The sequence below is a fragment of the Daucus carota genome, chromosome 2 (genome assembly GCF_001625215.2).
Source record: "Daucus carota subsp. sativus chromosome 2, DH1 v3.0, whole genome shotgun sequence".
Classification (NCBI taxonomy): Eukaryota; Viridiplantae; Streptophyta; class Magnoliopsida; order Apiales; family Apiaceae; genus Daucus; species Daucus carota.
In genome coordinates, this window is record NC_030382.2 from 26,356,982 (window position 1) to 26,374,037 (window position 17,056).

At 34.9% G+C, this 17,056-nt stretch overlaps 2 protein-coding genes and 1 pseudogene across 3 annotated transcripts; 2 read left to right on the top strand and 1 right to left on the bottom strand.

Moving 5' to 3' along the window:
* Nucleotides 1-458: 458 nt before the first annotated feature.
* LOC108206951 (glutamate receptor 2.8-like) lies at nt 459-6,941 on the top strand. 2 transcript variants are annotated; one of them, XM_017377403.2, is made up of 5 exons: nt 459-1,025; nt 3,776-5,067; nt 5,240-5,549; nt 5,778-6,165; nt 6,243-6,410. In XM_017377403.2, the coding sequence occupies exons 1-5, from the start codon at nt 764-766 to the stop codon at nt 6,265-6,267; spliced, it is 2,277 nt and encodes a 758-aa protein (XP_017232892.1). In that variant the 5' UTR covers nt 459-763; the 3' UTR covers nt 6,268-6,410. The 2 variants fall into 2 exon arrangements, with proteins under 2 accessions (XP_017232892.1, XP_017232891.1); XM_017377402.2 differs by having other exon boundaries at nt 468-1,025; nt 5,778-6,169; nt 6,243-6,941.
* A 274-nt stretch (nt 6,942-7,215) lies between these two features.
* LOC108207256 (xyloglucan O-acetyltransferase 4-like) lies at nt 7,216-9,027 on the top strand. Its single transcript, XM_064087031.1, has 2 exons — nt 7,216-8,028; nt 8,154-9,027. Exons 1-2 carry the CDS (start codon nt 7,789-7,791, stop codon nt 8,925-8,927), a joined length of 1,014 nt encoding a protein of 337 aa, XP_063943101.1. The 5' UTR covers nt 7,216-7,788; the 3' UTR covers nt 8,928-9,027.
* A 3,898-nt stretch (nt 9,028-12,925) lies between these two features.
* LOC108207257 (plasma membrane ATPase 2-like) lies at nt 12,926-14,597 on the bottom strand (annotated as a pseudogene).
* Between the last annotated feature and the right edge of the window lie 2,459 nt (nt 14,598-17,056).

Below are 17,056 nucleotides of genomic sequence, written 5' to 3' on the forward strand. Positions count from 1 at the left end.
AAAAATGAAAAAGTGAGGTATAAGTTTCTCAGATAAGAAATACCTTCACTAAAGATTCTTATTTTTTTTTTATAAAAAATCATATTAATATTTACCTTTATCACATATCACATTCCACGTTTTTTCTAAATAGTATAGTTGTAATATCCATATTTTTATTTATTTTTATTTATAAATTTGGTCTAATATATAAATTAGGTAAATTTAAGAATTAAAACTATATTTGACAATGTTAAATATTTGCTAGAGCTAATAAATATTTTTTTAGAGCGTGGTCAAATTTTAATACTCATATAAATATATAGATGAAACATAATTCTTTCAAAATGACACTCATAAGAAAAATTTTAATATTACGGAAACGGGGCCTATGTAGCCGTCCCTGCAGACGAACATTCAACTACACCGTGCATTTCTCTGAAATCACCTCGCAACTTGTTTCAGAGAGATAAGCTTTGATCAAAGCGAGTCATACATACAAACAAACATGTTTAATTTGTCTTATACAATGGCATCGCTTTCTTGGCTCTCAAGAACTGACGAGCTTCTTGGTTCTCAAGCATTGACGCTGGCCTAATAAAAGAAAGTCCAAGTCAAGTACATAGAAACAAAGAGAGGTAGGTGAGTTTAACACACAATAAGTCCTACTAGCACATATATAAGCTCATTTTACGCACTTCTCTGCTCATTTTACAACTCAACTGATACCGTGCTGCACATTCTATGCTTTCGCTGATGTGAATAAGAATATTGTGTCGAAGAAATGTGTTTTAAACGCTGTTTATTTTTTCTGCTGCCCGTCTTCTTTCTTTCATTTCTATGTGATGGATCAACTATGGCTGCAGCCAGCGGCAAAAGCACAACAAGTATCGGTGTAGTCATCGATGAGGATTCTCGAGTTGGTAAGGAACAGAAAATAGCCATGAAAATTGCAGTTCAGAAGTTGCACTACTCTACGAATCACAAACTGACAATTCAGTTCCGAAATATCAGCTCTGGCAATCCCCTTCAAGCAGCTACTGCAGGTTAATTGGATATCTTCTTCCTCTTACTTCATATTTATTATGCATAATATATACTCCCTCCCCGAAGGTTCTTTTAAGTTACTTTTTGACACGTATTTTGAGACTCTTATAAGGTATTGTTTCATATTATTTCATACTAGTTGATAACCCGTGCCAAGCACGGGTTTAAATAAAATTTTTAAATTTGTTATTTATTTAAAGAATAATGTCTTTTTTAGTTACATTATGATATTTTTATAATAAAACCTATTTAAATTATTGTTTTTAAATGATATTTAAATTATTGTTATTTAATATAAGACTTTCTATATATTAAAATTTGATCCTACTTTAAATTTATTTCATAACAATATGGGTCCATGTTCTATGGAGTCCACAAAATAAGAGTATTGACGTCCAAACTTATTTAAAAATAATCTACTCGTTTCAATTTTAATTTTTTTAGGCTACAATATTTGTAAACATCTGATAATTTGCAGGATAATGTTCTACAATATAATCGTTGCAATCAAAAGATAAAACAATCATATTATAAATCAGTAAACACTATATATGTTTTAAAATATAATTCATAAGTAGAACAATGATCTTAATGATTGTAAATGTTGAAAGATGTTAATGATTAATTGATAATTATATATTTAAAACTACTTAAAGATGGTAACTTATATATAAAATTTGAATAATTAAAGATATTATTTATGATTAAACTAAAAGATTATGACTGGTACTTACTGCGTACTTTATGGAACTTAACTCTAACAATATGTTTTATTTTAGTAAAATTACTATGTTGTTTGATGATTTTTAAATTGTGAAAATAATATTCACGGTCAACACATATATATAAGTTCGTTTACAGCGTCTTTAATCTCGAACAAAAATTCAAAATTTTAAGTCACAATTATTTTATTCATTTAATAGGCAAACATTATATATAAATCTAGTTGGAGTTTTTTAAAATCTTATGGTTGTTGTAGTTGTTTGATAAACTGATATTGTAGTTTGGCAAAATTAATTAATTTTCCAAATGTAATTTGATATCAAATATTTTGACGTATGTCTAGAGTTTTAGTTCTTTTGTTATATGTTGCAATATGGATAATGACTTCATTTTCTTTGAGTTTCTATTTGTCAGGTCAGTGTTACCACCGCCTTATTCGTCTTTATCGCAATCTTCTGAAAAACACTGAATGATAACAATTATTATTATTAAAAAAATATGACCGAGCTTTTTAGTACTTTGGTATCAATATTGAATCTTGTTTATTTTAATTCTGAAATATGATAGAAATTTTATAGATTTGTTTCGTAAATTAAATTGTATGAGTTTTAAAAATTAAAACGAATATTTGATGTATGTCTAGAGTTTCGGTTCTTTTATTATATGTTGCAATATGGACAATGACTTCATTTTTTTTGAGTTTTCATTTGTCAAGTCAGTGTTACCACCGCCTTATTCGTCTTTATCGTAATTTTATGAAAAACACTAAATGATAATGATTATTATTATTAAAAAATATATGATCAAGTTTTTTGGTACTTTGGTATCAATATTGAATCTTGTTTATTTTAATTCGGAAATATGATAGAAATTTTATAAATTTATTTCATAAATTAAATTGTATGGGTTTTAAAAATTAAAACGAATAATTTTGTTGACATTATTATTCTATTGATAGGATATTATATTAATATCAATATGAACTCCTTATTTATTTGAACTCTGAAGCATGATAAAAGATTTATAGAGTTGTTCCGTATATTAAATTATTTGAGTTTTAAAAAATTAAAACAAATAATTTTGTTGGTAATATATTTTTATTAGTGAGATAATTGTTATAATACAAAATCTTGTCAAATATAGAAGTTTTTTGATAATAGTAATAATTGTTAAATAAAAAATAATATGATGATAGCCAAATTTTGATATGAATTTTATAGAACTGTTTCATAAGTTAAATTGTTAGCGATGTAACTGTGTGGATAGGATAAATGTTATATTAAAAAATCCTAAACACCATGGAAGTCTTTTTATAATAGGATAATAATCTTAATCAATATTGAAAATTTTAATAATAAAATCCGAATCAATATAGAATTCTTTTCGTAATTGTATAATAATAATTACAAAATCGTAAAAATGTATAATAATAAGTATAAAATCCTAACAATATGAAAATCTTTTCATAATTCTATAATGGTTATTGTTATTGAATAAAAAATTTATATAATATTGTCCTAATCAACATTGAAATTTTTAATAATAAAATTCTAATCAATACAGAAGTCTTTCACTGTCCTAATGAATATTGAGGTCTTTAATAATAAAATTTTATTCAATATAGAAGTCTTTTGATAATAATATAATAATGACTATAAAATCCTAATCAATATGAAAGTGACCGAATTTTGGTACTTTGGTACCGATGTTCCACCAAAACGTGGTTTCGCTTATTAATAAAGGGTATTGATTATCTTTTTCTGTTTTATATGGATTTGATAATTTACCAGCTCAGATAAAATTTTTAGTAGTTTTTATAATGAGGAGGTCTTGAGTTCTGACTTTGATGACCTGAATACTCTCAAGAATATTCTTGTTTGACAGTAAAATTGAATATTTTCCCGAAAATATGCTCCTGGTGATATTTACTCTTCAGTTCATTTGAAATTTTGAAAAATGGTAAAATATATGTTCCAATAATTTAAATCCACATTTTAAAGCCCAAGTGTTAATCATCATATTGCAGCTGACGAATTGATTAAAGTTGAGAAAGTCCAAGTACTTGTTGGATCACCGGCTTGGCAGGAGGCTGCTATAGTTGCTGATGTTGGAAATCGAGCTCAAGTGGCAGTAATCTCACTTGCAGCCTCCTCAGTTTCGCCAAAATTAGCACATGTAAGGTGGCCTTTTCTGGTACAAATGGCTGGCAATAGCTTGAAAGAGATGGAAAGTGTTGCAGCCATTGTTCATTCCTACAGTTGGAGAAAAGTCATAGTTATTTATGAAGATGATGCCTACGGTGATCCTGGAGCACTGGCTCTGCTATCAAAAGCACTTGTAGACAAGGGGTCGGACATTGAATATCGTTTAGTACTTCCATCATATACTTCTTTATCCGATCCCCAAGGATTTATAGGTGATCAGGTAGCCAAGTTATCAAGTAGAAAATCTCGAGTTTTTATAATCCTGCAATCTTCCTTAATAATAGCCAAACATCTGTTGACAGAAGCTAGAAAGATTGGATTAATGGGGATGGATTCTGTATGGATAGTTACTGATTCTATTACAAGTGTTATGGATTATAATGACTATTCCTTCGTCGCGTCCATGGAAGGTGCTATTGGGACCAAGTCATATTACTCTGAAGAAACTAGTATTTTTATGGAGTTGAAAGCTCAGTTTCACGAATTTATTAAATCAGATTATCCAGAGGAGGATAATTTGGTGCCTGGAGTTCATGCCCTACGTGCGTATGATAGTATAATGGCTATTTATCATGCTGTGACAAAGTTAGCTAGTGATGAAAGTACTACCAAGGAAACTTTGTTAGAAGGCATTCTATCAAGTAATTTTCTAGGCTTGAGTGGGAAGATTAGTTTCCATGACGGAAGTTTATTGGATTCTTCCAACGTGAGAATCATAAATGTTGTTGAACAGAGTTACAAGGATCTTGGATTTTGGTCGTCAAAAGGATTCTTGAAAAATGTTAACCAAGTTAAAGGGGGTGGTCACAGCATGAAGACACTGGGCACTGTGGTGAGTTGGCCAGGTAATTTAACCCGAGATCCAAAAGGCTGGGCGATGCCCAGCGATGTAAAGAAAATGAAAATTGGAGTTCCTGGAAGGACAGTTTATCCAAATTTTGTGGAGGCCGTATTAGCTGATAATAATTCAGACAGCGTGTATAATTTCTCTGGATTTTGCATCGACGTCTTTGCTGAGGTAGTAAATATTTTGAAGGATAATTATTCTTTGCCTTATGAGTTCTTCCCCTTCGATGGAACTTACGATGATCTGGTCTTCAGTGTTAGCAACGAGGTAAATGATATATTTCAGAAGATGATTTGGTAACTATTGCATTGAATAAACTTGGTCATGTATATACAAAAATGAAGGGCAGTTTTATTTGAAAAGTTTCATTTAGTTTTTTGCCTGCTTTTGTTGACACTTTTGTTTTGTTTTTTTATGTGTCATACCAAAAATCTGAAAGACTTATGATGCTGTGGTGGGGGATGTAACTATATTAGAACATCGTGCAAAATTCGTGGAGTTCACGCAACCATTTGTTGAATCTGGCTTGTCAATGATGGTCCAGTACAAACCGGAACCTACCAGAGCTTGGTTGTTTCTAAAACCTTTCAGTCGCAGTATGTGGCTAGCAACACTTGGGATTCTGTTTTACACTATGTTCATTGTATGGTTCTTCGAACGTAAATCAAATCCAGATTTCAAAGGAGCGTTCAGAGATCAGCTTGGCACGACTATGTGGTTCACCTTTTCAACTTTGTTCTTTGCACAAAGTAAGTACCTTCACAAGTTGCAGACTGGTGTTTTACAAGCTGCATTAGCTCATTTTTGCTCTAGTCCCTCTCGTGTTCATATTATTTTGATTATTTTTTCTTCTATTTTGTCTCTAACATAGAACCAAAACATTTAAGTTTAAAATTACTCTCTCAAGTTGGTTAGAAGCTCAATATTCCAGTCATTCCATCGTCCATAACAATTTGTCGTCAAATGAAATATTTCAGAGGAAAAGGTTTACAGCAACTTTACGAAAATGGTGGTTGTGGTTTGGCTGTTTGTTGTGCTGGTTCTTACCTCCAGTTACACGGCTAGTCTGAGTTCAATGCTCACAGTTGAAAGGCTTCGGCCAAAGATAGAAGACATAGATTGGTTAAGGAAAACAAATGCAACAGTTGGCTGTGATCGTGGTTCATTTGTTAAAGGTTACTTGACAAATGTATTAAAACTTGAGAACATAGAATACATCGGAAGCCAAGATGAATATTCTTCTAAATTTGACAAAGGAAATATTGCAGCATCATTCATTGAGCTCCCATACCAGAAATTCTTTCTCAAAGATAAATGCAATCACTACACTACTGTTGGACCTACCTACAGATTTGGAGGTTTCGGGTTTGTAAGTTGTTACTTCTCTTCCATTCGGTTTTGTTTATGAAAACTAGAATCTGAATACAATATTTGACATGCAGGCTTTTCAAAAAGGATCACCGATAGCTAGAGATGTATCAGAGGCCATTTTAACCATTACTGAAAATGGTATTCTTAAAGGCTTGGAAGAGAAATGGTTTATTTTAACAACCAACTGTTCTGCTTCAAGAAACACAGGCAGCCTCACCATTGAGAGCTTCTGGGGAATATATCTTCTCTCTGGTGCCACCTCTACACTCTGCTTTCTCATCTTCATTGCCAAATTACTAGTCCTTCGACGTATCAAAAACCAAAACCAGAGAAATCAAGTAACTCGTGACATTCCATCAGAAGAGGGGAATTTGAGAAAGTCTATTGCAATTGTAAGTTATATTCATAAAACTAGCGATAGAATATCTCCAGTAAGAGCTACATCCTTCTACCAAAGAGAAGATATGGATTCGTCGAAATGGAAAGTGATGAGTCCTTCCCAGGCTCTAGAGCATGGAATTCAACTACCTGAAACAAAACACTGAGCACTTTACTTCAGCCCAACTTACATTCAAATTTCAGTACCAAGCCTCGTTTCTTTAGGTAATTGATGACATGAACGCCCAATTCACTTGTGGTTTCTGCTCTGATGTTTATTTGGATAGTCTGAATTGTATAGTTTCGTAAGGCTGTCAAGTATCAGAATATTATTACAGCTTATAACACGTGTCATATTTTTATTGATTATAACTTAAATAATAATCATCGTCCCCTGCATTTTGCTAGAAGTACCCAATTTGGTCTGTAGCATTACTCATACATTTTTAATCTAGGCATGCCAATTTCGGAAAAGATAGGGTACTGCAGTAAAAAACTATATCAGTTGTTTCTTGTTATAGGAAATAAACAAAGAAAAGATATGGCGGATTGGGAAATATAAGAACTTAAGGAATATATTTGAATGCATTTCTTCTTATCTTATATTCTTTTAGAATAAAAAGGAATAAAAAATACCAGATAAATCCTCAACAAAATTATCATCAATTTCTTAAAATCTCGAGGAGAATATTTGAGAAACGACAACACTTCAAAATTCTAAGAGAATATCAAATTTTAAAATCAAGAAAGACAAGGATATACACAGCACTTGCACCATATGTGAAAGGCAAAGCAAAAACCCCCCTGAGTTCATCTCTTAAATAGAGCAAAAGGGAACAAGACTCTGTTTGTTTTGATAAAACCATGAAGAATTATTTTTCTCTCTACTGCTATGTTTGCATTTTCTTATGTATCTCCTATTTTTTGATCCATTCCTACCCTCTAGAGATCTTCAACAAAGTTACACCCCAAGAAAACCATGTATCCAATCTCATTCAGCGTAAGCAATACTCAATAAAGGGCATTATTATTCAAGAGTGGCGGAACCAGGATTCTGAGGAATTAAGTCTAAGTTGGGCTCTTCGAAGGTCAGTAGTAATTAGACCGTAAGTTAGCCCCAACCTGGTTCCGCCACTACCTTTAAATAATTAAATCAATATCTATGTCTTAAGGCTTGGTGATGTTCATTTTGCAGGTTATCAAAAATGTGACTTGTTTACTGGTCACTGGATAAGGGACATGGAGCAGCCTCTATATACAAGTAAAAGTTGTCCGATAATGGGAGACCTTAGGAATTGTTTCTTGAATGGAAGAGTAGACACGGATTTTCTCAAGTGGAGATGGCAACCTGATACATGTGAAATATCCAGGTTTGATCCCAAGTTGTTTCTTGAAATGGTTCGAGGCAAATCTATGGCATTCATCGGTGACTCTGTTGCCAGAAATCACATGGAATCATTGCTATGTCTCTTGTACCAGGTTCCATTCTAATTACAGTACCTTATTCACTTTTGATATAGATAATATTTACATAATTTAAGAATTTTATGTGTAATATACTTGAATACGAACTTCTATGAAGGTAAATCTATTTAATTTTGTAGGGGGAAATTCCAGAAAACATATACTGGGCTGAAGAAGGCAGAATCCTAAAATATCACTTTCGAAATCATGATTTCACCCTAATGGTTTTATGGACTCCATTCCTTGTGGAAGAAAATGAAATTGTCAGCCATGGTATAAAGACAGACAACTATACACTACATCTTGACAAGGTCCATGAAGTCTGGTTGAAACAGCTTCCGTCATCTCTAGACTATGCTATTATCTCTACTGGTCATTGGTTCTTCAATAGGCGTTTTTATCTTTACCAAGATGGTGCATTGATTGGATGTGTTTCGTGCAGTGAACCAGATATCCCAAAGTACGATTTCAAGTTTGCTGTCAGAATGTCTATTAGAACTGCTCTCGAGTACACAGAACGTTTCAAGGGTATAACCATAGCGTTAAGGACATTCTCACCTGGACATTTTGAGAATGGGGGATGGAATGCAGGAGGGTCCTGTACACGGACTAGCCCTCTACATGAACTGTCCGATGCTTATAAAATTATAAGCACCTATAACGTGACTCTGGAATTGAGGGGGGTTCAGCTGGAAGAGTTAGAGAGAGCTAAAAGAAGGGGAGGTGCAGATAGAAGACTTTTGCCTCTGGACGTGACAAGGGCAATGTTAATGAGGCCTGACGGGCATCCTGATATTCATTTTGGCAATGTATGGAAGAGAGGAAGTCATGATTGTGTTCATTGGTGCTTACCAGGTCCAATTGATGCATGGAATGACCTTCTGTTCGCAGCATTGCTCAAGGAGACTGTCTAGACTAATGTTCTACTTAGTACTGCTACTTCAGATTCTATGCATCATATTTGATGATATTGTACTCTCCTTTAATGACAGTGATAGTTTTTTAAGGGAATTTTCCTTCACAGAATCTCTAAATATGTTGTGGAGCTGCTTTTGCTTTTAGGTAAATTACATCCAAGAGAAGGGCCTCATCAAGAACCTAGCTACGACTCCTCAGACCAACGGCCTTCTGCCTTGTAGCGTGTCGAAGTGCCATGTGTGCTAAATTTGTAGCTACATTTGTCCCCCGCCCCCATCTTATAAACCCCTGCCAGCTGAGCCGGTCATCCTCTGGGTTTCAAAGCTAAAATTGCAGTTATAAAATTTTAACTCTTTGAATCACAAGCTATGAAAATGTTCATACCTATGAAAAATTTAGTTATGAATTTAACCCTTGTTAGTTGGTAAAAAAACAAAAGATAGCTATGAAAATTGCAGTTCAAAAATTTAAATCTTTGATCACAAGCTAAAAATTCAATTCCGAATATCAATGCTGGTGATTCCTCCAAAGCATCCATTGCAGGATTTAGTCCCCCTAACCTTAAAAAAAAATGATATTTTTACATACAAAAAATTGTAAAAATGGATTTAGTCCCCACAAAATTACTGTAATTAGACTTTTTTTTTGTTATATGTAATGATTCGAATGATGTTAACGTTAATGAATTGGAATAGTTTTTTTCCTCATCCATGATATTTTTTAAGTACAAGTTAGCCTTCTGATTGCAAATCCGGGATGGGCCACTGGTTATACGTGTCTGTTAGATTATGGTCTAATATTGCATTTCTGTTAATACACCTTATGTTCATGTGTATTGCAGCTCACGAGTTGATTGAAGCTGAGAAAGTCCTAGTACTTATCGGATCACATGCATGGCGGTTAGTTGTCAATGTTGGAAATCGAGCTCAAGTGGCAGTTATTTCACTGGGAGCTTCTGCTATTTCACCAACATTAGCACATGTAAGGTGGCCTTTTCTTATAGATATGGCTAGCAACAGCTCCAAAGAGATGAAATGTGTTGCAGCCATTGTTTATTCCTACAACTGGAGAAAAGTCTTAGTTATATATGAAGATGATGCCTAGGGTGAGTCTGGTTCGGATATTGTATACCGTTTAGTCCTTCCACCATATTTTTCTTCGTCTGATCCCCAAGGGTTTATTCGTTGAGTAGAAAGTCGAGTGTTTTTGCTAAGATCCTCTATAATAATGGCCAAACATCTGTTTAAAGAAGCTAAGAGGATTGGATTATTAGGGAGAGATTCTGTGTAAATAGTCACTGATTCTATTACAAGTGTGTTGAATTCTAGTGACTATTCTTTCCTTACATCCATGGAAGGTGCTATTGGAACAAAGTCATATTACTCTGAACGAACCACTAGTTTTAAGGAATTGAAAGCTCAATTTCGTGAAATTATGAGATCAGAGTATCCAGAGTAAGATAATTTGGTTCCTGGAATTCAGGCCTTGCGTGCATATGATAGTATTACGGCCATTTCTCAGGCAGTGACAAGATTAGGTAGTGAAAAAATGCTACCTAAGAAACATTGCTTAAAGAAGTTTGGTCAAGTGACTTTCTAGGTCTGAGTGGGAATATTAATTTTCGTGATAAAAGTTCAGTGGATTGGATATTGGTCACAAGACTTTGGTTTCTTAGAAAATATTGATCAAGTTGATGGGGGTTCTGGTAGCATGAAAACATTGGACAAAGTGGTGAATTGGCCAGGTCCAAGAGTATGGACAAAACCTAATAATAAACTGCCAATGAGGATCGGAGTTCCTGGAAGGACAAGTTCGAGAATTTTGTAATGGTTGATAAATCAGATCCTCTAAATTATTCAGGATTTTGCATTGATGTCTTTAAAGAGGTTGTTAAATTTTTGGAGGAGAACTATTATCCCTTCCCTTTTGAGTTAGTCACCTTTAATGGAACCTATAATGAGTTAGTCTTTCAATGTTACGGATCAGAGCTCTGAGGTAAAACTGCAAGCTATAGTTTTGTGTTTACCTGACTTTGTCAAAAATTTTAATACACAATAATATAAAGCTTATTTGAAAATTTTATTTTCCAATCTGATATATTTAGAGCCTTAATAACTTCTGCTGGTGATCCCTTAATTTTGTTTTGTTGAAGGGTTTCAATGCTGGTATTGGGGATATAACTATATTGGCAAATCGATCAAACCTTGTGGAGTTCACTCAACCATATGCTGAATCTGGCTTGTCAATGAAGGTTCAGTACAAACACGAACGTGGCAAAGCTTGCTTGTTTCTAAAGCCTTTCAGTGGCAGTATGTGGCTAGCGACAGTTTGCATTTTGTTCTACACTATCTTGATCGTTTGGTTCTTTGAACATAAATCCAATCCAGATTTTAAAGAAACGGTTAAACATCAGCTCGGCATGGCATTATGGTTCACTTTTTCAACTTTGTTCTTTTCACACAGTAAGTACCTTGTTATCCTGCCTAAGTAACAACTTAGAACCTGATGTATTTTACATATGATTGTCCTTTTAGCGCAACCTATCTGATGATACAATACTTAAATTTTCCAGTTCAATGTAAATTTCACTGTATACTGCAACAAATTCTAATATCCACTGCGTGTTTGATATGTATTAGGTAGATGCTAATGTGCTGTTCAGCATTGTTTTCAGTTTTCAGGATAACATATTCATGTCCTTTGTTTCTGTTTTAAAAGTTATTTTCTGATAACTGTTTATAAAAACATGACCTGACACCACATTTGTTTCGTGAAGACTTTTCAAAAAAAGAAGAAAACAGTATTTTAGTTACGAAGCCAAACGGCCACTAGAAGTCTTGTAAAACAACTAAGTTTCTGGATGTGCCATTATCATTTACCAGTAGTCCAGTACTACTATGGTCCTTTTTTTTGTTCTTACACACAATTAACATAGAACCCGAACAAGAGAGCCCAAGTTGTCATGCTTCGAGTATATCCCAAAAAATATACAATTAGAAAATCCTCCTAAATTTTGGACTTATGACTTATTCAAAGACTTGAGCCAAAGGTGGAAGTTATAGAGTGGATAAGGAGAACAGATGCAACAGTTGGTTGTGATGGTGATTCATTTGTTAAAGATTACTTGAGAACTGTTCTGAAACTTGAAAACATAAAAACCATCCATAGCCAATTTGACTATCCTACTGAATTCAAGAGAGGCGATATTTTATGCTTTATTTATTGAGCTCACATATGAGAAAGTTTTTATGCAAGAGTACTGCAATCAATATACTACTGTTGGACCAACCTATAGATTCGGAGGATTCGGATTTGTAAGTTATTACTTCTCTTTCCTTCTGGTTTGATCAGTTCAACCAAATAGCATTTGAAAAATCTCCCAGTAGAAACAAGAAATTTAATACTCTGATATCAGATGCTATGCATGCATGCAGGTGCTAGAGATGTATCCGAGGCCATTTTAGATATCTCTGAAAATGGTGTTCTTAAAATCCTGGAAATGAAATGGCTCATGCCAACAACTCACTGGTCTGCTAATTCAATGAACACGGATAGCCTCACCATTGAGAGGTTTTGGGGAATATATCTCATCTCCGGTGTTACCTCTACTATCTGCCTAGTCATTTCATTGCCAAATTACTATTATTTGGGGTAAAGAAAGATCTGAATGAGAGAATCATGAAACTGGTGATTGCAATTGTAAATAAGTTGGCTTATATTGATTTAAGCCAAGATGTTAATGCAATTTTACCATTAGAATTTTGTATCTTATATTTGTACTTGATGTAAATGACAATACAAACACTTTTTTATTACTGAACTTTCATAGATTATCAGTACTAAAAATTTATTATTCGGTTGTAGTTAACTAATCTTGGTTATACTAGATTGACCCAACTCTCGAAAGTATCATGCAACATTAATATATCATAACATGCAAGTAGGCTTGGTTTACAACACTCTAATAAAGTTTTTTTTCTGTGCAAAGGAAAGCTTACGGGGAAGAAATCAGTTTGAGGAGCCAAGTAATAGAACAGAACAGATATAAGAGCAAGGTATGTGCCAGGGGCAACACCACTGGCAAAGATCTCTTAAAGCTTTCATAAGTTGACACGAGAGATGGCTTCACCCTGTCCTTTGAGATGGTCATGATTGTCCTGTCATTCAATACGACAATGCCAATTACTATGAACCAGGAGAAGTCAAACTTCCATATGCAATGAGGATGAAGCCCAGTACTATATGGATTCTGAAATTGTGATAGAAACAACATAAATGGTATAGTTCTTCATCCTTTGGAAAATGGTTCTGCTAGTCAAACAGCACTTTAGGCCAGGCTCAGGTAGAACAATGTCCGAAGCATTCCTGGCTACATCAGTTGCATCTGCCAGAGCAATACCAGTGTCCGCTCTTTTGAGTGCTGCTGCATAATGCACACCTTTACCGGCCCACATATCTGTTTCCTCTCTTGCAACCTTTTCCCAGTTTCATATTTGTGCTCTAAAAAAGGCCCAATTTTTATTAAATTTTGACATTATTAATGACTATACATTCCGTACATAAATTACACTTGAATTACCAGGGAAGACTCCTGCGAATCCATCAGCCTTCTCAATGAGATCCTCACTGGGTATTGAAGAAATAGACTCAATCTTGCTTTGGCCAAGAAGAGTAGAGGAATGGCTACATACAGTATTTGTGCCCGTACCAAGTCTGCGGTCAGTCTCTTCGCCAGTGGCAAGCTAATCACCAGTAATCGTCTTGACACTGACACTAAGTGCAAGAGCTCTATGGATTGTCTCAGCACTTGCATGTCTTGGAGGGTCAAATATAGGCAATAACCCCACAAATTCCCACGGTGATCATTTACTTTCTTGTCTTCATCTGGTATGGTCTGTATATGTCATAGCGAATTCATCATATCCATATTACTTGTTATGCTGTATGTTGTAAGTACTGACTTTAGCTGTAGAGGCGTAGGCAATGTGATGTGAGGGGTGAGAACAGGGGCGCTCAGGCTGTAACATGGAGCATTTTTCCACTGCACTACCAACAAAAATTTTGCTGATACCCTTTTTTAGATATTTCCTTCAGGATAAAAATATTGGTGGTAGTATGTATTCTAGCAAAAAATTGTTGGAAGCAAAATATTTAATGTGTAACTGCTGGAAAATAGTTAACCACCTAGAAACCCTTAGCCATCAATGGCCAGGGATCAGCTCCCATGAAAGAATAATAACAAAAGAAACTTCTATAACTGAAAATCATATAATTTAAATTTTATTTTCAATTGTAATGGTTCAATATCAGTTAATATATACCTTCAAATTATTGATATGATTTATAATACTTAATATTATTCTAGTTGATGAATAGACCTGATCAAAATCAAATTTCATTGATAAGCCTAGCTGAGACCTAGTAAAATTAGATCATGTGTTGGTTGTCATTTGACAAGTCCCTTTTTCTTCTTGCTGCTTAATCCGGCTGAGCGCCTCTGGAATTCCTATAGCTCCCTCCTCCCAATGTATCTGAGGAGTAGCATTGAAACACCTAGCTGCAGCACTAACTAATTCTCTATTAGCATCTCTGCCTATCCATCCAACTCCAAATCCAGTAAGTATAATGCTTAAAGATTGTGGCATGACAATTGACCTTAACTGCATACTTCATATGTGGCTTAACTCAAGACCACCAGCTATATGTACTGGTATTGGGAAATTACTATCCCCCATCACTCGAACCCTCTGTCATTGTGTCGGGTAAGCAGTTGCAATGTTCACAACTACAGGACTTTGTAGTTATTCATTCATTCTTTGCTGCTATAGGCTATAGCTCCGCTGCACTGCACTTTCATCTCATTATGTGTAAATTTTACTTTCTTTCTATCAATACCTATTTTCTCATTTTCATGTAAGATTTTTGTTACATTATTCAAGATTCGTCACGGCTTCCATAAATTTCTTGATTGATTTTTATGTATGACAAGTAGTGTAGAATTATCCCTCTCAGAAATATTTTTTAATATTAGACTTTCATCAGTTTAAGTGTTTATGTTTTGTTTTGCATTAAATCATCTCATCCAGATTTTTTAAGTATTATTCCCGCATGCAATTAAGAGATGACTGCCATGTCCAGTAGTTGAGAGATTGATTCTTTGTTGAAAGATTATAGTGAAAGAAAGCAGAGTTTTCGTCAGAATGTCGTATCTCTGCCTCCTCAACTCAAGAAGGTTCGGAATCTCCTTGCTTCTCAACAACAGTCATTTGTTCAGACAGAAGGCAATCTTTTGTGAAATCATCATAGTACATGTGATTAATTTGAAAGCTAGTGATAATTTACTGAATCCTGAATTTTATATGATTTTTCTGCAGGAAAAATAGATTAGAGTTAGAGAGACATGAAGGAAGAGATATATAAATTGCACAAGTTGCCTCTACTTGTGTTTGTATCTTTCTAATTGCAGTTACATTTTTGTCAGATACACTCTACTCACTCAGCAGTTTGGACCTCCTGAGGAAGCTAAAGTGCATCACCGATTACCAATCTCATCAGCACAAGCTTATGACAATGCTGGATTAAACTTAGGCATTTCATTTTGCTACCACGAATTTCGGTGCAAAATATTTGAGATGAAGACTCGTGCTGAGTAATTGGTGACGGACGTTTCATACTCTCTCAGCTGGCCTCAAGACGTATTATGTGACTCCATACATGGCAAAGTCTTTGAATACCTGTGGAGGCCACGCCAATGGATAGAATCTGGAACGACATCAAAACATATCAAAATGTGGGTTATGCTGCTCCTAAGAAAGCAAAGGTATCTATAAAATGTTGTTTCATATTTGTGCCTAGTGATTTTTTTTTAGCCTAGTAATTTAAGGACATTATGTTAATGGAAATCAATAACATACTCATCTCAAATATGTAATACGGTTGCTGGGTTTCATATGAGACTTCATATACAAACATGTTTGGGACCTCTTGACAGAAAAAAGGCATGTATTCGATTTTTAATGTGCAGGAAATATGCAAGTTGACGGAGTATTTAAGTTTTCAGGTGAGGAATGCAGGCAGAGAAGTTATGGATGCCTCAAGAGATCCACTAGAGAAACAGGCACCCATGTGTAATGTGCACTCATTTCCTCACAGCATTGACCATTGTCTGACATGGGCCAGGTTCAGGTTGAGGCTTGCTAGATAAAAGACCTGCTGAAGTAAACGCCTATTTCTTCAATGCAAATGTATATGTATACCTCTGCTAAAGTGAATGCAGGTGGTGATGCTCAGGGCGATAAGTTGGAATCATTCTCGAGTGCCTTGAGATGGAAAGAGCCTGCTGTCATCTGGGTTTAAGATGAAGCTAATTTAGTTTGAAAATGATGATAATACAAACTACCACATGGATATGATAGCTGCACCTGCACCAGCCAACAAGAAATCATAGCATCCCGGAAGTTGATCATAAGCTGAAAGCTAAATTTATTGCTGGAATTAAGGATCATCCCTGCAATTGCAAACTCCACTGCTATAGCTACAGGTCTTGTTTGCCCTGAGCTTTACAAGCTTCTGAATGGAGGTCACAAAGTGGAAGCATATATGTTTCCTTGTCACAGAGACCGAATGGATAACAAGGTTGTAGTAGTTTTGGCGAGGGAAGTGGCAAAAATGGAGCTCCCACCTCAAGGGAGTTTCCCTGGATCAGTACACTCTAGTGCTAGTTCCAGCCCGGCAGTTCCACCTCAAGGGGATGTTAAATGGTTAACCGAGAGTGAGTTTCAAGACAAACGTGCAAAGGGATTGTGTTACCGCTGTGACGCTAAATGGGCAGTGGGTCACCGGTGTAAAAAGAAGGAGCTGAGTGTCATGTTCAGTGGCGGAACCAGAGGGGGGCTAGGGGATGCTAGAGCCCCCCTAACCTCGAAAAAACAGTGTATATTTTTTTTTTCAGCCCCCGCTGAATTATTCATGTCAGTATAATTTAGGGTACTTAGAGCGAGTTCAAGAGATACCTTATAACATGTCCTAAGTCATAATTTAGGACATTTGATAAAAAATGTTGATCCAATAATGCCCTAGTGATGCCTTATATCATTAGGATAACCTCTTGAAGCCATATTTATAA